The sequence below is a fragment of the Mus caroli genome, unplaced genomic scaffold, assembly GCF_978045245.1.
Source record: "Mus caroli unplaced genomic scaffold, Mus_caroli_1 scaffold_20, whole genome shotgun sequence".
Classification (NCBI taxonomy): Eukaryota; Metazoa; Chordata; class Mammalia; order Rodentia; family Muridae; genus Mus; species Mus caroli.
The window spans coordinates 49,579,241-49,602,862 of record NW_028227275.1 but is presented as its reverse complement, the minus strand read 5'-3'; the positions used below and the strand labels follow the sequence as shown (position 1 = coordinate 49,602,862).

The window sequence follows — 23,622 nt, the reverse complement described above, 5'->3', positions numbered from 1 at the left end:
TCCAGACTGGGTTTCACTGTGTAGTTCTGGCCGTCCTGGAACTTGCTCTGTAGATCAGACTGGCTTCTAGCCTGCCTCTGCCTCCTGAGCAAAGGTGTTTTCCATCACCATCCAGTTATGTCTTTAATTTCTGTCCCCCATTATATCTCTCCATGTACTTTCTTTGAATGTATCTTATAATTCGCTTACATTTAGTATATGACAATTAAGTGCTAAAATGCTGGGCCCTGCTGTGAGGGATTTTTGTGGTCAGATTATATGAAGTGCTGAAGACCCATCCATGGGTAGACTTCAAAAAAAGGAGATAGAGATGAAACTGCATTTTGCCAGGTGCTTTTACTCTTGTGGAAAAGTACATTCCTTTGTTGATCTTAAAACTAGTTTCTTCATGCTTCCAACATAGGCTGAAGACCATCACCTCTCCAAGAATCCTCCAGGATGACAGGGCCAGACTGGGACTGAGACACCTGCCCTTGTGGACTGAACAGCTACTAAAATCTTGGGCTTCCCAGTGAGTTAGCCATTGGTGTACTACAGGAATGAACTGTGTAAGCCAATCTATCAAGCCTTCTATTAACATATACTCACTCTATTTAAGCAGTGGTTTTCAACCTTCTTAATGCTTCCACCTTTAAGACAGATCCTCATGTTTTGGTGAACCCTAAGCACTAAGTTTCCATTGCTATTCCTAACTGTAATTTTGCTGTTGTTGTGGATCATAACATAAATATCTGAGATGTGAAGGGGTCACTCAATCCCCAAAGGGACCATCACCCCCAGGTTGAGAACCACTGCTCCAGAGACTCCTAATACACAAAATTTCCTACTTTCTCTTAGGAAATTATACTTTCTTGTAGAGAATTTCCTACTTTGTACTTAAGCTCTACCCTAAAACTGGTAGGTTTTGTTTTTAGGTTTTAGGGTTTTATTTTTAGATTTTGGGGGTTGGGAAGGCAGTTCATGTGGCCCAGCAATTAAAGATGACCTTAAATCCCTGGTTCTGCCCTCACCTCCCAAAGTACTGAGGTTATAGGCATGAACCACCACATGCTCAACTCGGATGCATCAGTATGTTTATCATGCCGTTTTAAATATGTTCTACTTTCCATTGTTTCCTTGATTACTTCACAGATTGGGTTTCTGAACATAATTTTTTTTCTATTTGTTTACTATTTATTTCTAAATGACCAGAAAACAAGATTTGGCATCACCAAATTCACTCTTTAAATGTGTAGACTAAATTGGACATGGTGGCACACACCTTTAATCCCAGTCCTTGGGAGGCAAAGCTAGGCAGATATCTGTGAGTCTAAAGTCTACATGGTGAGTTTCAGGACAGCAAGAGAGAGAGACTGTATCAAGAAACTAAAAATAAAAAAAATAAGTAAGATCTGACTAAATATTTTCATGCTTCAAAGGCAAAAATGTCTCCTTTATAACCTCACAGACCTTTTACAGCACGTGATGGCGACTCGTGTCATCCTGAGTGGATAAAGCAACTACTAAGATAAGTAGTCCACATATCTGAGGGTGTGTCTGAAGATTTTGTCAGAGAAAATCAGATCCTGAGCACTGTAATCTAATGAAGAGACTGTCGTGACTATAATAATGAGTGATTCAAACTATGAGGGTTTGGAATTGTGATGCCATTCCTGGGAAGTCCTGGAAGGTCAGAGGTCTAGTGGAGGAAGTAGCAGCTGGTGTGTGCCCCTTGGAAGCTGAATCTTTTTGTTTTTTAATTAGATATTTACTTTATTTACATTTCAAATGGTGTCCCCTTTCCTGATTTCCCCTCCGAAAACTCCCTAACCCCTCCCAACCTCCCCCTGCTCACCAACCCACCCACACCTGCTTCCTGGCCCTGGCATTCCCCTATACTGGGGCTTAGAGCCTTCACAGGACCAAGGGCCTCTCCGCTCGGCTAGGCCATCCTCTGCTACATATGCAGCTAGAGCCACAATTTAGTCCCTGGGAGCTCTAGGGGTTAGTTCATACTGTTGTTCCATATTGTTGTTCCTCCTATGGAGCTGCAAACCCCTTCATCTCCTGAGGTTCTTTCTCTAGCGCCTTCATGGGGGACCCTGTGGGAAACTGAATCTTAAACCTCTTCTATAGCTCAGTTTTTTTCTTCTTATACAAGAAACAAATGGCCCTTGCCACACACTCCCACTCCAAACTTGCTAACGCCAAGCACAAATTGCACCCTCAGAAACCTGAATCCAAATTAACATTTCCCCATTTAAATTGTCTACTCAGATATTTTGGTCACAGCACAAAACTAATAGTAGCCAGCCAACAAAAGACGTTTTGTAAATGAGGGGTGGCAGGCTTAAAAAATGAAGTATGTCTAGAGTTTGCTAGCTCTTGGTCTACATAGCCTCTCAGTACTTGGGTAATTGTGAAAACCTGTTACCCCACAAATGAAAGTTTGTTTCATAACTCTTGAAAATTAATTATTAGCTTACCTTGCCTTCTCTTCAAGAGTCAATTCTATTTGCTCTTAAGTGATCAGATTTGGGAATTCAGACATCTTAGCTGCCAACTTTGCAACAGTTTCCGGTGGGTGGCTTAAGGCTATCTACTTCTCTCTAACCTCCAGGTTCCTTATCCAGAGAGCAGAGAATGTAACTATTCCATTACTACTTAGTGAGGTAGATATAATTTTACCCATTTTACAAAAGAAAACCTGAAGGGTCAGATGTTTAGAAAGACATGCCCAGTTTCACGCAGCAGTGAAAAAACACGTTTCCCAATCCAGAACTTCTATTTCCAAATCCAATGCTTATAGTAAGCTAGTTGATTAATCCAGTCACGTTAACAGTAACGTGATAAGGAATTAAAGTGCACCATTCATTCCCAGGTGAGACAACCGCCTGAGTGACACTCGCGAGGCAGAGGCAGGCGGATCTCTGCGAGGACAGCCTAGTCTACAGAGTGAATAACAAGACAGCCAAGGCTACACAGAGAAACCCTGGCTCAAAAATAAAATAAAAAATAAGACACCCTCTCAAACGGACTCGCTACAGGCAATAAAGCACCAAAGCAGCAGACTTCTAGAACCAGGGTGCTGAGGCGGAAGCTGAACAAACTCGGCTGGGCTTCATCCTCAGCGGAAATGGCTGTCCACAGCGCACCCAAGCTCACCGACCTTGCTGCGGTGACCCCAGCCCCAAGGCTGCGCGGCCCGTTAGGGCTCTCCCGCTTCCCAACGGGGTGAAGGGCCTGGCATCTAAAAATATCACCTTAGATAATCCTTGTTAAATGCGCCTTCGTCTTTATCCTAAAAACAAACGCTGTCAACACTTTGGCCTCTATCAATCACAGCCTTGGCCTCCCGACTGATTCAGCCAGCGACCTGTCCCTTTCCAAGAATACTGACTTGCCATACTAGTCCCCCTCACATTCCAAGTCAAGGCACCCCGAGGAGGACACTGGACGTTAAATGAAATCACCCAAGAATAAATCCCCGATGTTCTCGGCTGAGACGCTTCGGGGGTCGCATCCTGTGACATTCACAAGGCTTTTCTCCGCCCAATCAGTGACGGGAACCTCGTGACTCAAAAGCACTGCGCAACTGTGCAGCTAGGAAAACGGAGGAGGAGCCGCCAGCCGGGGCTCTCTGGGTCATCCCTCCCCGACGGGCCGCGCGTGCGCAGTGTCTCGCCTAGGGATCTCTTTCCCGCCGCTCACACTAGGAAGCCAAACGCCAAATCTGTCCCCGCGCAGCTGCCGCCGCCGGGGCGCCCGCCCAGCCCGAGGCGCGCCTGCGCACGTCCCCACGCACGCTCCGGCGTACGGCGGCGGCCAGGGGTCGCGAGCCGGTGGGAGACCCGCGCGCGCGGAGCAGCCCGGGGAGTCGGCGCTTCTTTTCCCTCCCTCCCCCCACTCCCCTCCCCGCTCCCTTCCCCCCTCCCCAAGAATGTTCCGCTACGAGGTGAGTGGCTGCGACCGGAAGTGACCCCTCCCTCGCCCGCGCGCCCCTTTTTTTTTCCTCTGCTCGCCCGTCGCGCGGGTCTTGTGCGGCTGAGGAGGGGGCAGGGCGCGGGCGGCTGGGAGCCCCGCTTCGGCCGCGAGGCTCGGGTGCGGCCCGCAGCGCACCGCGGAGGGGCGGGACTGGCGAGAGCCGGCCGCTGGTTTGCGGCGGGGAGAGCCCGTTAAGTGCGGTAACCTGACCCTTGGCTTGCGCCTCGGCTCGCGGAGCTGCCTTGGAGACCTGCATGGCTCCTACCCGGTGGTTTTTCCTGAGGCAGAATCCCCGGGGAATGCCCACGGAAGCGTTTCCCGCCCTGCCCCCGGAACCCCTTCACCCGGATTACACACAGCCCTTTGCACGCGGGTAGCCGTCAGGTGGAGGGGCAGGGACTGGCCCTGGGGCTGAGACTTCAGTCGGCTTGGAAAGAAGGCTGGGAGTGGGGAGGGGGGCGTGTCCCGCAGAAGTTCCTTCTTGGAGAAGGGAGGAAAAGTGTGGGTTTGGTGACGTTGTTTGGAGAATGTAGCTGTTTGCTGCCCGTCACTTACTGCTGTGTGACCTTGAGCAACTCCTAATCTTGGGACGAAACAGATTCCGGATTTGTAGTTTAAGGACTGAGCTAGGGAAATCCTTACCTAGTCATCCTGGTTTGGTCCAGTAGATGAATGTCATTTCATAGAGTTGCTAGAAGTTGCTTCTGGTGTGGAAGCAGTTGCAGGACTGGCTCTTTAGGGGGAGGAAGATTGGGTAGAAACGGCCCCTAAAAGTTCCCAGGTAAGTTATATCACACACAAGCTGTACCCCTAGAGTGTGGAATTCCAATTTGGAATCTTTAAACATTGGAAACAGTAGAAAGCTTGAGTTTACACTTGTGACTCAACTCGCTTTTTGTAAACATGAGGAGAGATGATGAGATACTGTGAATAGACGTTGCCAGAAGCAAAGAAAACTTAGTAAACTGAATAAATCTGTATTGGGATAAATGATTAAAATTAGGATATACCAAGCTTGTCTAGTGATCTTTACTCCCTGGAGACTGCGGCAGGAGAATCAGGAGTTCTAAGCCAGACTGTACCTAGAGAAATAGTAACTAAAACAAAATAAATTAGAGCATACCCAAGATGTGATGGTGATTCTAGTTTTTGTTCAGCTTTCTAAAATCTTTGCTGTGTTTAATCCTCACACAAATTTCTTTCAAAGTTGTTTTTGGCTCAGAATTACAGTTAAGGCACAGAGGTATAATACCTAGTACAGAATCTGAGACATAACGGTGTCTGGGAGCTGGAGAGATGGCTGCTCTTCCACAAACCCCTGGTTCAATTCCCAGCACCCACATGGCAGCTCACAGCTTGTGACTACAGTTCCAGGGGACCTAGCATCATCACATAGACAACTTTGTAAGTGTAGAAAGAAGTTGTGATTGTTTTTTAACGCTTAAATTGTAGCTGAAAAAGATGGTGTTCTACTTTCTGGCTAGAGTTTAGTCCTACAGGAAAGAGGAAGAAAGATGGACAGACTTAAAAGCATTGGGAAAACGACAGAGATGTAATGAGTAAAATGGAACTTTGTTGAAAAAGTTACATGAAACTCAAGATAATAAAGTGTTCATTTGTAATTACCACTATTCCAGACAGAGATATAAAGGAATGTTGTGTCATTAAAAGGGCCCAACTTTAAATGACTGTATAAATGTCTTGAGAAATGAATCACCTTTTTTTAATTTCTCTTTTGTAGTCTTTGGAGGATTGTCCTCTAGATGAAGATGAGGATGCATTTCAAGGCCTGGGAGAAGAAGATGAAGAAATTGATCAATTTAATGATGATACCTTTGGGTCAGGTGCAGTTGGTAAGTGACATATTTTATACTGTCTTTGTTGATCTCATCACGACTTTGGTGTTAGGTCCACCTGTAATGTGAGTTTTCTGTGTATGCATGTGTGTGGGGGTGGGTAAGCGTGTTCCATGGCTGTCTTGTGAAGGCCTCAAGAGTTGGAGCTCACATTCTCCCTTGTTGAGCCAGGATCTCTCCTGTTTCTTCCACAGAGCTACATATGTAAGGCTAGGTGGCCCAAGATCTGGGTCATTCATGTGCTCCATCTTCTGTCCCAAAGTAGAAAATTCGGATTACAGATGTTGACCAATTCATCCAACTGTGTTCTGGGGGTTAGACTGAGGTTGTCAGATTTGTGCATAAATTGATTTTATTTACTCAGGTGAGCTGAGTGTTCTTCCCGACCCAGTTTTGTTTATATAATGCAGTCTTCACTAAGTAGTAGCAGTTCATCTTCTGTACTGCTCACCGGGGCCTCTTTGCTTCACCTATAATAGCAGGTGTTCTCAAGTCTCTGTAGCTATAGGTTGCCAATAGAAGGAATTGAAATAATTGAAAAAGTAGACATTTAAATGAGGTTGAAAGTAATCCTGGATAAAGGACGTGTTTGTAGAGATTTCAAGAAATATTAGTGGATGTATCGAAAATTCTGATGTAGTATGTAAGACATTTTAAAATTCACTTTACCACAATCAGATGGAGGAAGAACTTGAGTTCTAGGCTAGCCTAGACTACATGGAAAAACCTGTGTCCCAAAAAAGGGGAGGAAAAGCCAGGCAGTAGTGGTACACACCTTTAATCCCAGCATCTGGGAGGCAGAAGCAGGCAGAGCTCTGAGTTCCTGTCTCACACACACCCTCAAAAGTGGGAGGAAGCTCCTAGGCTATCACTAGTATATTGCATAATAATTTCTGTCTCAGAAGTGTTTTCAGTACAGTGGAAACACTATGCAAAGAATTTGGGTGATAAAATGTTCTCATAAATTAGTAACAGTACTTAGAACAAGTTCAGAGAAAGTAGACTAAGGTAAGTTTATACTTTAAAAGAGCAAGTAGAGTATACAGATGCCTACCTGAAATGTAGAGATTCCTGCTTCACCTTGTGGAGTGCAGCAGTGACGGTGTGTAGGTTGGGGTGTGTGTAAATATTTGTTATTCGGAATTGCCGAAGTTCAGTCTGTACTAGTGTTTGAAGTTCAATAATAAAGTCAGGAAAAGTACAACAGCAGTGGGTTATCCCAAGGCGTTCAATACCAAAAAGCTTTAAAAATCTTACAGAGGATACTGATTTTGCAATAATTTAAACAGTTTAAAGTCTTTAAGGCTCACAGAATTAAATAAGTGGCAAAAATGAAAGGTTTGTTTTTGTCTAGCATTTACAAAAGTCAGTAGAAATCTAAAACTCTCCTGAGGGAGAGCAGGAAGAAATCTGCTAACAGTAGAAGCAGTGCTTGGTAGACAAGAGTTAAAGAATCTTGGAAGATAGCCAGAGTTAGGAGATGAGATTGTTCAGGAGAATGACATGAGCCAAGATGCTGTTGTCTGTCTCCATGGAGATAGCAAAGGAAACTATGTAGACTAGAATTGCAAGCACTGAGAAGTGATACGAATTGCAAATTGTATTTAGAAGAGAGTTTAGCAGTAGTTCCTAAAATACAGTAAAAGCTACAAACAGTATATACTTTTGTCAAGATTTTTCTATTAAAATACTGTATAGAATGTTACCATTTTCAGCAAGTTCTTCAGTATTAAAATGCATATGATTAACATACTTTACTAAGATGAGACAGCATAGCATGTTCTCAATTTTGAACCTTGACAAAATGATCTTTGCCTTCTCCCTGACACTCAAAGAGTTTTGACAGTGCACGCCCTCCAATTCTGTTTGTCAGCACAAGATAGGAACACTGACCAGAAAAGAATACTGGGGTCTGGAGACTTATTTTATGGGACCAGGTAAAGGTCCTTGGTGCAGAGTAAAGAGCAGTTAGTAGCATATAGGGGAACAAGTTAACATAACTAGCTTACGTTGTACCTGAAGGGGTAGAGTGATTAAGGACTTCTTTGCCAACAAAGATTATAATGGAGAAAAGTTTGTAAATTGAAATTCTTTCTTTCTTTTTTTGGGGAATGGGGGTGGAGGCATGTGGTTTTGTTTGTTTGTTTTGTGAGACTAGAGTTTCTTTGTATGACCTTGGCTGTCCTAGAACTCTGTACACCAGATTGGCCTTGAACTCAGAGATCTGTATGCTTCTGCCTACCAAGTACCAGTGCTAAAGGTGTGGCAAACTGAAATTCTTAATTCCTTACATCTTTGTTATAGAAAAAATATAACATTCTAGAAATATTGCCTTCTAAGTTGATCTGTAAGTTCTTTGGAAAACCATTTTAGAGAAACAGGGGGGATACAGAGTTTAAACCAGTGTGTAAAGTGGATTTGATGGTTGTAATTGGTGGGGTCAGCACTTTGAATAATACCTGTTAGCATAGTGGATCCTTTACATTACTGGCGTCACCTTTCTATAAGAAGCTTAACCTTTGTCTTCTGCATAAAAAAGTTTTCATATCTCAGAGTAACAAATGGTGTTACAGTAATCCCTATTTGTTATCTGAAAATAAGTTTACACTTAAACTTATTTAAAGGAAGTCCAGACCTTTAATCCCAGCATTTATGAGCAGATGCAAGTGGATCTCTGAGTTCTAGGCTAGCCTGGTCTACAGAGTATGTTCTAGGACAGCCAGAGCTATATAGATAAACCCTGTGTGTGTGGGGGGGGGGGGTACACTTACTTGGTGGTAATAGGCTCCATTCTCAATAATTTACATTTATTATTAATATCTATAGCAGTGTTTGTTTTTCCTGTACTAAAGATTGAACCAACACCACACAAGGCAAGTGCTTTACCACTGAACTATATCCCCAGCCCCAGTATTATCCTAATTTTAACAGATAAGGAAGCCACGGTGGCCAAGGGGTTCAGAAACTAAATACAATTAGTGTGAACTACTGGTTGTAGTACAGATGTATTTGGGGAAGTCTGAACCACTTTAATTTGGAAGAGCTCCATGTTCCTTCATCCCTCCACTTTTGTTTTTGCTTAGAACTAGCCTGAAGCTAGGCTCTGAGTGTGCTGGAGTTTATGGAAAACGTTCATTGGGGTGTTCTGGTTTATTAGGTGAAGGAATGTCTCCTTCCTTTTTTTATTCTTAACTTACCTCTTTGACCAATGCTATACTTAGGTCGAACATTGGCGTAGAGTTAAACAACTATATTTTTAGTTTATTTGTATTCGTGTTTTATTTATGTGTATGTACTTACTGTGTGTGAAGTTTTAATTTCACTTTTTATCATATGCATTTGTGTGGTCCATGTGTGTGTTCATGTTTACATGTGTGAGGATATGGAGGTTAATGTCAGGTGATTTCCTCAATCACTCTCCTACTTTATTTACTGAGATGGAAGTCTCTAGCTGAATCCAGAGCTTGCTAGTCTAGCTAGCCAACTTGGCCTCAGGATTCCTCCCCACCAACTCCATTACTGCTAGGATTACAGATTGGACACCCACTCAGGTTTTTATATGGGTTGCTAGAGATAGATTTGAACTCTTGACCTCATGCCTGTGTGGCAAGTGCTCTATCCATTGAGCCATCTCCCCAGTTCCAGTCATGATTAGCCCTTGATATATAAGTATAGTTTCCCAAAACAGGGCTTTTCTGTGTAGCTCTGGATGTCCTGGAACTCACTTTGTAGACCAGGCTGGCTTCAAATGCATAGAGATCTGCTTGCTTGAGTGCTGGGATTAAAGGCAGGTGCTATTACCACCTGGCCAAATAATTTCTGTCTGAAGTATATTTTTATTTTTGCCTTTTGAGTAAAACAAGGTTTCTTTCTTACTTTCTTTCTCTTTTTTTGTTAAGATTTATTTATTTATTTATTATAATAAGTACACTGTAGCTATCTTCAGACACCCCAGAAGAGGGTGTCAGATCTCATTACAGGTGGTTGTGAGCCACTATGTGGTTGCTGGGATTTGAACTCAGAACCTTCTGAAGAGCAGACAGTGCTCTTAACCACTGAGCTATCTCTCCAGCCCAAATTCATAGCTTCTCATAATAAAGTGTCTCCTTAAATTATTTTCTATAAGATGACATTTCAAGAAAAAGTGTCACTTGACCATGTGAGGGGCTGAAAACCATACATGACAGATGACTTATGTATAGAAGATTGGATATATTACAACTCTTGCCTTTTCTAGTGATACAAAGTGATCCATTGATTTAAGGACACCTTAGTGGGACTGATGTGTTCGTATCTTTCTAAAATAGCAGGCCTTGAGTCCTTTGACACCAAAATCTTTAATTTGGAAGTCCTACCAAAAAAACCTAAGGTTTTTTTCTTTCTTTCTTTCATTAGTATTATATATGTGATACATTTCTACTTGATAAATAGTAGATTTTAAATACATAGCTGATCCTAAAAGCAAGATAGCCTACATAAATACTTAAGATTCTAAGATATGCATCAAGTTTCTTACAATGTGGTTTTAAATCATATGAATGTTTTTCTAGGGAATAAGCTAAATTATAGTTTGTTGATAAAATGGGTTCATATATAGTGGTTAAAAAAGATGAGGAAAAAATCAGTAGTTTTATCTTGCATTTTTATATATGAGAAGATAGTCAAGATACATTTTGTAGCAAGGGAGAGTTAAAATCTTGCTTCTGTTGTTATTTTCTGTGTGACTTGTCTTTGACCATCCATTTATTTTTATTTTCAGTTGGCCTTTCTTCTATGTTCCATAGAATAATATTCTAATGCAGTGTGTCATTTGCTTATTCATTGTGTTTATTTTCTTTATCTGTCTTCTTTTTTGAATGAGGGAAATGTGGGGGGTAGCATCCTCTGTTCTTAACCCAGTGCTTGTCATATAATAGAGGCTTAACAAATAATGAAGTAGATTCAAAGGCTTGGATTCTAAGTTCTCAACCTTCCTAATGCTCTGTCTTCAGTTTAGAAATCAGTTTCAGACTAGTGTTCAGATACCTTTAATTGATACTTTAAAAGGTTGGTTGATCCAAAAGCTTGGTTTTTAGGGGTAGGGTCCCGTAGGGGGAAGGTTCCCACATGTATGACCAGGTGCATGCTCTTTTGTGTGTGTAGGCCAGAAGCAGGTGTCAGATCCTTGGAGCTAGAGTGCCAGACATCTGCAGCACCCCTGGCTTGTTATGCAGGTGCTCGGATTGAAACTCCAGTCTTAATTATTATACAGCAAGTACTGTTAGCCACTAAGCCATTTCTCCAGACCCCCACCCCCACCCCCTGAACTTGTATATTCCTAATATAAGTTTTATCTTTTTTAATAATGAAAAGTTCAGTTTATGTATGTTGTGTCAGCTTACAGAAACTTAAATATTATAACACCCTTTAAAATAGATAGATGGAGGGAGGGTTTTTGGTTTTTTTTTTTTTTTTTTTTTTTTGAGACAGGGTTTCATTGTGCTACTCTGGCTGGTCTGGAACTTGGTATGTAGGCCTGGCTGGCTCAGAGCTCACAGACATGCCCCTGCCTCTGCTAGGATTAAAGACATGCACCATCCTGTGCAGCTGAGCTACATTTCTTAAACTGACCTGTCTTGCAGATGATGATTGGCAGGAAGCACATGAGCGCCTGGCTGAGTTGGAAGAGAAGCTACCTGTGGCAGCTGATGAACAAACAGGCAATGGAGAGAGAGATGAGATGGATTTGTTGGGTGACCATGAGGAGAATCTAGCAGAAAGGCTCAGTAAGATGGTGATTGAAAATGAGCTAGAAGATCCAGCTATCATGACGGCAGTGCAGACCAGGCCAATTTTACAAGTAAGTTACTCTGATTTGGGACCTCACAATGGCTCAAATAATAACAGATTAATAATAAAGTGCTGAGCTTTGTCATTTATTTTCTGTTTAATAACAGAATTACATGTTCCATAGACAATTATTAATTGGTCAGGTGGGGTGGCTCACACCTGTAATCCCAGCACTAGGGAAGCTGGGACATGCACATAACTGTGGGTTGGAATTAGCCTAGATATTTAGCAAGGACAGCCTGGGCTCAGAATAAGACACTATCTTATAAAAGAAAACAAATCAAAAGGTTGATAATTCCTGATATTGACAACTTTGTAGATGAAGTTGGGGAGTCATGTGTATTCTAGGACACTGTGGCATATTCCCTAGTAGTTCAGGTTCAAGTCTGAGAGCCACACCATTCTAGACCTGTGTGTATGTTTTCCTTTTTTGGCAGCCTCAACCGGGAAGTCTGAATTCCAGCATCTGGGATGGATCTGAAGTTCTGAGGCGAATCCGTGGACCACTACTTGCTCAGGTATTAAACATTCCTCTTTATGTAGAATGACTCATAGCTACAGATAGGTTGACTCCTGTTGTCATCCTGTTCTTACTGTAATCATATACAAGTATGTATCATTCACCAGGGTTGCCTTGACTGCTAATGCTCCTTTCCTCAGCCTTCAGTTTTTAAAGGCTGAAAGGAAGTTGTTAGAACTCACAGATGTCAGTGTATGGTTTTAGTTAGTTAAAAATCTAGCCAAAACTGCACATCAAGGACTGTGATGGGGCACAAAGCCAAGGGCTGATTATAAAAGGATAATGCAAAGGAATTTTATGGGAGTGATAAAATTGGTGTATGTACTTATTAAAAGTCAGAGAATTGTATACAAAAAGGATGACTTTTACTGAGTATGAGTTAAAATTAAGATAATTTCTTAATGTATCTTTGGCATCTGCCGAGATTATTAAAACATCACAAGTTAGCTAATTTCTCTGTATCATTTTTAACCACTTCCTCAATTAGGAAATGCCTACAGTGTCTGTATTAGAATATGCCTTGCCTCAGAGGCCCCTACAGGGCCCAGAAGATGATCGGGACCTTTCTGAGCGAGCTTTACCAAGGCGGTCAACATCACCTATCATTGGAAGTCCTCCTGTTAGAGCCGTTCCTATAGGCACCCCACCTAAGCAGATGGCTGTTCCCAGCTTCAACCAGCAGGTACCTTTCATTAACGTACACAGCCCAGGATATTGGGAATCTGGGCAAAATTATTTGGGATTCTGGGAGGAGGGTGGATGTTGTGGGTAGGCATTAAAAGAATAGCCAATTAGAGAAGATAGTATAAATGAGACACATTCCCTAATTCCATTTGCTGCTCCTGCTGCTGCTGCTACCTTTTAACTGGGGGAGAAAAGAGTAGTTAGCCACATTAGTACATATGTCCTTTTTTTAAGTGTTTTACTGGCTGCCGGGTACATTAGCAGAAAGAATACTGAAAGCTGGGGGGAGTGGGAACACTCAGCATTGTCCACATCCCTTTTTACCTTTAAGATATCCCTGCTTTCCCTAGAGCCTGTGCAGTCCTGTTCCATAGACTTTCCTCCACCTGAAACCAGCAGCTGAAAAGGAAGGCCAATTTGGAAGGTATGGGGGGAGGGTGGTGTTGGTATGGCCTAGTTAGGCTCAATATCCTAAGAAATGGTGGAGTCACAATGTATCACAACATTGCTGAGCATGGCGGCCATATCACTGAGGCTTCAGAATAGGACTTAGTTAATCCTCCAGCTTTCTTATCATTCCTTCTCCCTCAATATAACCAAAACATATCCTCTTGGAGAAAATTTTCAAGTCAGAATGTCTGCTGGTACTTCCTCAGATAGCATGGAAGGGTGGGGATACTGGAGAATTAGCTAAATCATCTTCAGTTAGGATGAAACTGGTTTGTGAGAGGAAGTGACCAGAGGTTCTCTTTTTGAATCCATAGCCAGAACAATTTGCTTAGAAGTAGGGTTTTTCATTGAGTTCTGTGTCTCTACCAGTACTTGAGGGGAGGGAGTGTAGGAAGGCAAAAGACTGATTTCATTGAATGTAGTTTTGTTTGTGTTTGTCCTAACAGATTCTGTGTCCGAAGCCTGTTCATGTTCGGCCCCCAATGCCGCCACGCTATCCTGCTCCCTATGGCGAGAGGATATCTCCAAACCAGCTCTGCAGTGTCCCGGTATGTCCTTTACAACATAACAGGACTGTTTAATGTGAACGTCATCATCACCATTAGTGTGTATTATGTAGTATGTACTAGATTATATGTATTTCTTGTAATCTCTTTTATTTTCTAGAATTTTCAGTCCCAAGATCAAAGGACAAAAGTTTACCTTGTCTCTTGTCACTTTAAGATTCTAAGTTCAGCTTGGCATTGCTATATATGCCTGTAATCCTGGTACTCAGTAGACTGAGGCAAAAGCATTCCTAATTCCAGGCTAGCCTGGTCTTCATAGCAAGTGAGTTTCAAGCTGAGCTACTTAGCAAGACTCTTGCCTCAACAAAAGGAAAAAGCTCAGAAAGATTCTGAGTTCATTTTAATCTTGGTTTCTGCTGCCTGAGTCTTTCATTCTACTGTCTTTTTCCTGTTACACAGACATAGTATAGTGTTTCATAATTTCCAGCATTCTTTTCTGATATAAGACTCTCCAGCTTGGGAGGTTTTAATATCTAACTTTATATCAAATTTATACTGAGTTTGCTTAATATTTTGATCTGCTTATTCCATATTATGAACATAGTATCCCTTTTTTGTGTCCTTAGAACTCCTCCCTCCTGGGCCACCCTTTTCCTCCTAATGTTCCTCCTGTACTTAGTCCCCTGCAGAGAGCACAGCTTCTTGGGGGAGCACAGGTAAGCCTATGGTTTGCTGAACCCATAAAGAATCCTGCTGTCCTAAGAGTCATTGCTTGACACCCTTTTCTTTCTTTCGCTGTTAGCCACTTGTTCCCCTGCCCCCTTTTTGTTTTCTCAAGGGAAGTTATTAATGGAAACTGCTTGCTTTTTGGTGGTGCTTGCCTATATTCCCACCACGTAGGAGGCTGAGTTAGGATTATACATGTGAGGCCATCCTGGGCTGTACAGGGAGTTCCCAAACATAAGGAGACCCTGTCACAAAGGTGGGTGAAGCCAGTGAGGGTTGCTAATTCTTCTGTGTCAACAATCTTCTCCCTCTTTGCAGCTACAGCCTGGACGAATGTCTCCCAGCCAATTTGCACGGGTCCCTGGATTTGTTGGTAGCCCACTGGCTGCCATGAATCCTAAGTTGCTACAAGGGCGCGTTGGGCAGATGCTTCCCCCAGCACCAAGCTTCCGTGCCTTCTTTAGTGCTCCACCCCCCGCTACGCCACCTCCACAGCAGCATCCCCCTGGCCCAGGACCTCACCTACAAAACCTCAGGTATACAAACCATGCCTCTGATGATTCATTGTCAGCCCTCCCTTTTAGTTTACATAGTAAAAGTTTCATAATCTCTCGTTTAGTTTTATAATGTAGACGTCTTGGGTACTTGTTCAGTACAGTATTTGGGAGTCCCTGGATCCTTGAGTTGTCAAGAGAATTGAGTCTTCAGGCTATACACTGCTCTCAGGAATGTCATGCTTCCTTTGCACGGGATAAATGATCTGCTGCTTTTACTTTTTTGAAGTTTCACTTCATACCATTTTGCAAACACTCATGCAGTAAAATACACAGTGCTCGTGACTGAAGAATTACCACAAATAATAGGTGGCAACAGAAGCCAAGAGGCTAGCTGACCTCAGTGTCAGCTGAGTTGCTTGCTTCTACTTTTCCTTGGTTTCTGCTTTGATAAAATTGTGTCTTATGTAAATCATAGCCATTTATGTTCTTAAGAGAAACATCAATAGAACATACATAAATATGGGGAGAGTTAATTTTAGGCCAAGGAACTGACTGGCAAATTGGAAACCCATGTAGCAGACTAGAAACTAAGAGTCACGTTGCAATTTTGATCTTGAAGTATGTCAGCCAGCAGGCTAGATACTCAGCAGAACTTTATTTCCTGGTACAGTTTACTTCTGAGTGACTTCTGGTGTGGGCTGTTAGGCTTCCCAGATTTTAGAAGGCAGTTTCTTAAAGTCAGTGGATATAAGTGTAAGTGTCTATAAAATGATTTCATGGCACCTTCCATACTAGGGTTTGGTTAAAGTTGAGTATCATAGCTGGTCAGGTTGACATGTAAAATTAACTGCCACCCATACACTTCCTATACTATTCCCACAAAAAATTAAAGCTAAATACATTAAAAAATTAGGAATAAAAAACCTGTATTGTTTTAGTACTAGTGCACTGAGTTTCATAGTTATCCTCTTGGGTTTGAGAATTGGTCATTGGGGAAAAAATATAAAAATAAGCCTTTTCCTTCTAAAAGTTTGTTTATAATACACTGGCTGTCCCTTCAGTGAGCCAATGTGAAGTTATCCTGCATTGACCACCTTTTTAAAAATGAAGTCAATTAAGATGAGATAATCAAGGAGCATTTTCCTTTTTTCTTAGACCTCAGGCCCCAATGTTTAGAGCAGACACAACTCACCTTCATCCACAGCACCGGCGCCTGTTGCATCAGAGGCAGCTGCAGAGTAGAAAGTGAGTATTCATCACTCTCCTGACATGTTAGGGACCTGGTGACTTGGGTGACTTCTTGGGTTACTTCTTGGGTTACTTTGTTTTTCTACATTTACTTAGTATGGAGCTTATTTTGTTGGCCAGATGCAGTCTTTTTTTGTTGTTGTTGTTTTTTTTGTTTTTGTTTTTAGAGGCAGGGTTTCTCTGTATAGCCCTGGCTGTCCTGGAACTCACTTTGTAGACCAGGCTGGCCTTGAACTCAGAAATCTGCCTCCCAAGTGCTGGGATCAAAGGCATGCGCCACCCGGCTAAATGCAGTTCTTTCGGTTTTGTTTTATTACATTTATTTTATGCTGTATATGTGTGTATATGTACCTGTGGGGTTCAGAAGACAGCCTGAAGGCATTGGTTCTTATCTTCCACCAAGTTGGTTCTGGGAATTGAACTCATCTATCAAGTTCTCCAACCTACTGAGCCTTATTCCTTACTCCTGTCTGTTCTTTTTTGGGGGGAGGTAGAATGCATGTGTACATGTTCTGTCAGGCAATACCACTATATGCTATATAGAGAGAGCTCTTTATATGCTAGCTCTAGATAATATCTCTCTGCTACATTATTTACTTCATGTATGTGACAGTTTTCTTTCAGCACATGGATCCCAGGAACTGAATTCAGGTTGTCAGGCTTGATGTCAAGCACTTTAAAGACTGAGCCATCTGGCTGGTTCAGATGATCTGATTTTTATCAACAAATTTATAGTTACAGTTAGGTTGACCTTAAGACATAGTTAATGGTTGAGCTCTGACATTTATATTCATTCCTTTTCAAATTTATAATCCCCCTCTTAACTACCTTTTTCTTTGTCTTCTAATTCAAAAGTAATCTTAAAATAATAGCCAACTCTAAATGTGGGTGTTATGTGAGCCCACTGGTCGTTCTGTGTCTCTCATTTCATCTTCATTCAGATATAAATATATATTTGTATCTGTGGCCCTAGCTGTGTGGCCAAACTATGGTAGGCTTTGAAAACTGAAAACAGTAGGATATGCAAAGCCTCTGCCTTCTATATGAAGTCATTTTATAATTATTTACCAAGATAAATTAGGGAAACTAAGTGTAGCTGGGAGGGCCCTTCTGCATCCATTTTTGTTCTATGTGTATATATGTAAAATTCCTTCTCACTTCCAAAAATGTTCTAGAATATATTTTTGCCGGGGAGAAAAAAGAAACTAATGCAGACTTAAGACAAAACTCCAAATATAAGCTATATAGGGGAAGATTAGTACATTTTAACTGTATTAAAAGTTAAGCCTTGCCAGGTGTTGATAACACATGCTTGTAATTCTGTCACTTGAAGGCCTGGGCCTTAAAAAAGGAAGAAGCCAACAGTAATAAAGACAGCTAAAAAATTTTTGTTTTGTTTTAAGGAAGAAATGAAAACACTAACAGAACATATCAAAATACTCCAGTCTCAATAGAAACAAGGTGATTGAATAGTTCCTAACACCTAAGGGATGTTCAAGCATACTTATTTCAGAGATAAAGATTCAAATTAGATAATAGGTTACAGTCATCACTCAAAGCAAAATTTGAAGTGTCTCAGTATCTAACTTGGTGAAAGTATTGAGTAGACCGCTCTTTGGGAGAGGATTTAGGCAGTAGATAATAAAGTTAAAACATTGCAGTTGGACTTTATAGTATTTCCGAGATACATTGTGATATAAAGAAGCAGGGTTACTTATGTAACCAGAAGCATACAGAATACTACTAAGGCAACAAGAGTTAAGAAAGAAAGATATTTTCTAGTTCCATCCATTTGCATGCAAAACTCAGGATGTTCTCATTCTTAATAGTAGTATTATTCCATTGTGTAAATGAACCACATTTTCTGTATGCATTCTTCTGTTGTGGGACATCTAGGTTGTTTCCAGCTTCTGGCTATCACAAATAAGGCTGCTATGAACATAGTGGAACAGGTGCCCCTGTGGCATGGTGGAGCATCTTTTGGGTATTTTCCCAAGAGTAGTATAGCTGGGTCTTCAGGTAGATCTGTTTCAGATTTTCTGAGGAACCTCCAGATTGATTTCCAGAGTGGTTGTACCAGTTTGCAATCTCACCAGCAATGCAGGAGTGTTCCTCTTTCTCCATATCCTCTCCAACATGTGTTGTCACCTGTGTTTTTGATCTTAGCCATTCTGATTGGTGTAAGGTGGAATCTCAGGGTCATTTTGATTTCCATTTCTCTGATCACTAAGGACTTTGAACATTACTTTAGGTGTTTCTAGGCCATTCAAGGTTCTATCTATGCCCTATTTTTTGACTGGGTTGTTTGTTTTTTTAATGGTTAGCTTCTTGAGTTGTTTATATATATTGGATATTAGCCCTCTATGGGATGTGGGGTTAGTGAAGGTTTTTTCTTAATCTATATAGAGGTTGCTCATTTGTCTTACTATGTCCTTTGCCTTACAGATTCTTTCCAGTTTCATGATCTTAGAGCATGAGTCATTGGAGTTCTGTTTAGGAAATTTCCCCCTGTACCAATGAGTTCAAGGCTCTTTCCCACTTTCTCTTCTATTAAATTCAGTGTATCTCGTTTTATGTTGCGGTCCTTGATCCACTTGGGCTTGAGCTTTGTGCAAGGTGACAAATATGGGTCTACTTTCATTTTTCTGCATACAGACAGCCAGTTAGACCAGCTTGAAGATGCTTTCTTTTTTCCATTGTATATTTTTGGCTTCTTTGTGAAAGATCAAGTGTGGGTATGTGTGGTTTTATTTCTGGATCTTCATTTCTAACACATTGATCAATGTGTCTGTCTCTGTATTACTACCAGGCAGTTTTTATCACTATTGCTCTGTAGTAAATAGAGCTTGAGGTCAGGGATAGTGATTTCCCCCAGCCGTTCTTTTATTGTTAAGAATTGTTTTCACAATTCTGGGTTTTTTGCCTTTCCGATAGATTTGAAAATTGCTCTTTCCATGCCTTTGAAGAATTATGATGGGATTTTGATGGGGATTGCATTGAATCTGTAGATTGCTTTTTTTACTATGTTAATTCTGCCAATCCATGAGCATGGGAGCTCTTTCCATTTTCTGAAATATGAGGCCCCCCCAACACATGTACAGCAGAGAACTGCCAGGTGTGGGTTCAGTCAGACAAGATGCACCTAACCCTAAAGAGACTGGAGGCCCCAAGGAGTTTAGAAGTCTGGGAAGGGGGTTGGTGATATCCTCAAGGAAACAGGTGGAATGGGGAGGAGGTATGGGATGTGGAACAGTCGGAGGGTGGACAGGGAGGGGAATAAAATTCTGGAGTGTAAAAAGAAAGAAAAAAAAAAGAAAAATAAATAAATAATAAAAAGTTTTCATTATGTTACATAATCAAAGCACTTAAGTAGGTGATCTAAATGATTGAGTCTGAGTATGCCCATCTGTCCATAAGTTTAGAATAAAGTTTGCTGCCTGCCCATAGTAAAACAAAACAGACAAGACATTCAAAGACAGATACATAAGCAGTACAGAGATAAGAGGAGAAGGTGTTGAGGAGAGACCATACAAAGGCAGCATGGTGATTCTTCTATGAAGAGGAAGCTATAAGAGGGCGGGAGAGATGACACAGCAGTTAAAGAGTATCTCCTGGGGCTAGAGACATGACTCAACAGTTAGAGCATTGACTGACTGCTCTTCCAGAGAACCTCAGTTCAATTCCCAGGAACCACATGATGGCTTACAACCATCTGTATGGGATCTAATACCCTCTTCTGGTGTGTCTGAAGACAGCTGTAGTGTACTCATATAAATAAAAAATAAATCTAAATAAAACATAACAAAAAAACCTTATTTTTCAGAGGACCAGAGTCCAGTTCCCAGCAACTATGTCATTCAGCTTTATAACCACAGATAACACCAGCTCCAGGAGATCTAACACCCTCTTCTGGCCTATATATGCACAAATATACATAAAACATCTTAAAATAACCTTTAAGGCTTTCAGCTAACCTGTATTATTTGGTTGTTGAAACAGGTTTGTTCTTTATAGTTGAAACTGGCCTGGAACATTATGTTAGTCTATGCTTGAACCCACAGTCCTAAGTAAGCCTTTTTGTTGTTGTTGTTGTTGTTGTTGAGGGTTTTGTTTTTGGTTTTTCAAGACAGGGTTTCTCAGAATATATAGCCCTGGCTGTCCTGGAACTCACTTTGTAGACCAGGCTGACCTCAAACTAAGAAATCCTCCTGCCTCTGCCTCCCGAGTGCTGGGATTAAAGGCGTGTGCCACCACGCCCGGCCTAAGTAAGCCGTGAGTCCTGGGAGTATGATTGGCTGTCGTGTGACTTCAAAGTGAAGCAAATTGGCCTCAATACATTTTTAAATCTGGATGAGTGGGTATTTATTATCTGGATGAGTGGGTACTTGTGCTTCTAGCTACGTTTAAATGTTTTATGATTCCGCTGAGTTAAAGAAAATTATACAGACTTTAGAATCTGATTGGTCTGCATTTAAATATTACTCTGCCACCTGGTAAAAAGCTTTAATTTTTCCTGGCCTCAGTGTATGTAGAAAAATCTCCCTGCTGTGAGTGATTATAGTTTACAGAAAAGTCCATGCCTGAATATTGTCTTAGGGGTTCTACTGCTTCGACAAAACACCATGATCATAAAGCAAATTGGAGAGAAAAGAGTTTATATGCCTTCACTTCCAAATTGATGTACATTATTGAAGGAAGTTAAGACAGGAACTCAAACAGCAGGATCCTAGAGGCAGGAACTGGTACAGAGATAATGGAGAGGTGCTGCTTACTGGCTTGCTTTCTTGGCTTGCTCAGCCTACTTTCTTATGAAACCGTGGACCACCAGCCCAGGAATAGCACCACTCACAAGGGTCTGGGCGCTCCTCCATTGATCACTAATTTAAAAAATGCCCGAGAGCTGTATTTCATGGAGGCATTTCCTCAACTGAGATTCCTTCCTCTCTGGTGACTCTAATTTGTGTCAACCCAAAATCAACCGGTGCAGATGTGCTTATTGTTGGGGAAAGGACTCAGATCTTAGTCTTATTTCTGTGATTATGTGTCACATAGCTCTTTTCAGTCTGTTAGGGTGCAGTTCTGTTTTCCTTCACTAAAATCAAAGGGGGAACCAGCCTGTTGTATTCTTATATTTCAAAAAGCATGACTAATATGCTGACTTGGCCTGAATGCAGCCTGTCTTTGCCTTTCAGTCAGCATCGGAATCTCAACGGTACTGGAGATAGAGGAGGTCACCGGTCCAGTCATCAAGATCATCTCCGGAAGGATCCATACGCTAATCTAATGTTGCAGCGGGAAAAGGATTGGGTCTCTAAGATACAGATGATGCAGCTGCAGAGCACTGATCCCTACCTGGATGATTTCTATTACCAGGTGAATAACCAGGCTAGCTTAGAGAACAGTTTGTCTGCTTGTGCTAATAATAGTCACTTAAGTAATGGTAAAATTGAATACTTGTAGACTTTCTATTGAGCTATGGCCCAGTGAATTCAAGTTGGTAGCAGATTCTGTCCATTTTTTAATTATAGCTGTGTGTTTTCAGATCGGTGTTTTCATTTGAGCATTAATAATCTAGTTTTTCCAATTAATAATATGGTAGTGTGGGGTTGGGGATGTAGCTCAGTAGGAGAACACTTGTCTAGCATGTGCAAGACCCAGGCTTCAATCCTTAGTCACACCATAAACACCAAAAAAGATAGAAAATATTATTGGCTGTCCAACTTTTAAAGACCTCTTCATTAATTCATATTTTAAAAATACTTTTTTTTTTTTTTTTTTTTGAGACAGGGTTTCTCTGTGTAGCCCTGGCTGTCCTGGAACTCACTTTGTAGACCAGGCTGGCCTTGAACTCAGAAATCCGCCTGCCTCTGCCTCCCAAGTGCTGGGATTAAAGGCGTGTTAAAAATACTTTAAAAAAAATTATATTGTGGGCAGTGAGTACTGCTATCAGGGTGATGACATGTGAATGTCAGGGGGAATTAGTTTTTTTGTTTGTTTTGTTTTGTTTGTTTGTTTGTTTGTTTGTTTTCCTTTTCACATAGATCCCAGAGATTAAACTTAGGACGTCTTGCCTAGTGATAAGTGCCTTGCCCACTGAGCCATGAAGGCTGGGAGATTTGAAAGTGTGTGTGTGTGTGTGTGTGTGTGTGTGTGTGTGTGTGTGTGTGTGTGTCTCTGTGTCTGTGTGTCTGTGTGTCTGTGTGTCTGTGTGTGTCTGTGTGTGTCAGAGGTTTGTAGTGCTGGCCATTGAACCCTGGGCTTTGAACATGCTATAACCTCACTCTGTTGTTGAGGTGTACCTGTAGTTCATCGATTGGTTTTTGATAAAAGTCAAGGGTGAGAACCAGGCATGGTGGCACATACCTGTAGTTCCAGCGCTTGGGAGGCAGATCTCTTGAGTTTGAGGCCTGGTCTACAAAGTGAGTTCCAGGGAAACTACTAACTGCTGCACATAGAATCCCAGTCTCCAAAAAGAAAAAAAGAAAAGAGGCAGAGGCCAAGGATGGGTGTACACGCCTTTAATCCCAGCACTCTGGAGACAGAGGCAAGGTCGATCTCTTGATTTTAAGACAGCTTGGTCTATGTAGTGGGTTATTTCTATGATAAAGGTACATTGAAAAATAAATGTATGTGTGGTGTGTGTTTACAACAAAGTAACAAAACTTAGGAATCAATGTGTTTCTAGTTGTGTTACTACCACTGGTATAATTAGTGTGAAGTACAGTAGTAGTCTGTATTACTTGTTCTGCAACAAAAATCATCTTCTCTTGTGGTAGAATTACTTTGAAAAACTGGAGAAATTGTCAGCTGCTGAAGAAATACAAGGTGATGGCCCTAAGAAGGAGCGTACCAAGCTCATCACCCCTCAGGTGGCCAAACTGGAGCATGCTTATCAGCCTGGTAAGGTCCTAGCCCACTTGAAAGACTGCTGTTTTAATAAACTAGAGGTAATTATTTGTGGAGAGTGTGACTAGCTTGACAGATAAACTCACAGGATCTTTCCTCTTTGAGAGTCCAGAATTTTTAAGAATTTACAGTTTTTCTTGGTATTTCTAAAATTGATAAAGGAAAATTTTTCTTTTGATAATTAATAGTAATGAAGAGTGGAGAATTAGGCAAAGGAGTTGCTTTAGCTGGCTGTAGCAGGTCACACCTATAATCTTAGTACTAAGGAGGTAGAAGCAGAAGGGTCATGATTTCAAAGTCAGCCTAAGATAATGAGGCCTTGCCTTAAACAACAAACAAATGAAAGAAAAGAAAAGGGGGTGCTTTACTATCTACAGTCCTCTGGGAAACTATTAAGCCATGGGTGAAGAACAGAAAACAGCTTTTCAAGTGCTCTC

General features: G+C 41.5%; 1 protein-coding gene across 2 annotated transcripts in view; it reads left to right on the top strand.

Annotated features, from left to right (window-relative positions):
* Window positions 1–3,758: 3,758 nt before the first annotated feature.
* Patl1 (PAT1 homolog 1, processing body mRNA decay factor) overlaps window positions 3,759–23,622 on the top strand; it is a 38,326-nt gene continuing 18,462 nt past the window's right edge. Inside the window, exons 1-11 of one of the 2 annotated variants that reach the window (XM_021151752.3) lie at window positions 3,759–3,934; window positions 5,705–5,816; window positions 11,441–11,658; window positions 12,086–12,166; window positions 12,656–12,850; window positions 13,749–13,850; window positions 14,435–14,524; window positions 14,853–15,070; window positions 16,187–16,276; window positions 21,472–21,652; window positions 23,056–23,179. In XM_021151752.3, coding sequence (XP_021007411.1) covers window positions 3,920–3,934; window positions 5,705–5,816; window positions 11,441–11,658; window positions 12,086–12,166; window positions 12,656–12,850; window positions 13,749–13,850; window positions 14,435–14,524; window positions 14,853–15,070; window positions 16,187–16,276; window positions 21,472–21,652; window positions 23,056–23,179 — 1,426 coding nt within the window. In that variant the 5' untranslated portion in view covers window positions 3,759–3,919. Of the gene's footprint in view, window positions 3,935–5,704; window positions 5,817–11,440; window positions 11,659–12,085; window positions 12,167–12,655; window positions 12,851–13,202; window positions 13,277–13,748; window positions 13,851–14,434; window positions 14,525–14,852; window positions 15,071–16,186; window positions 16,277–21,471; window positions 21,653–23,055; window positions 23,180–23,622 lie in introns of those variants that run through there. The other variant, XM_085834250.1, reaches the window with a different exon arrangement.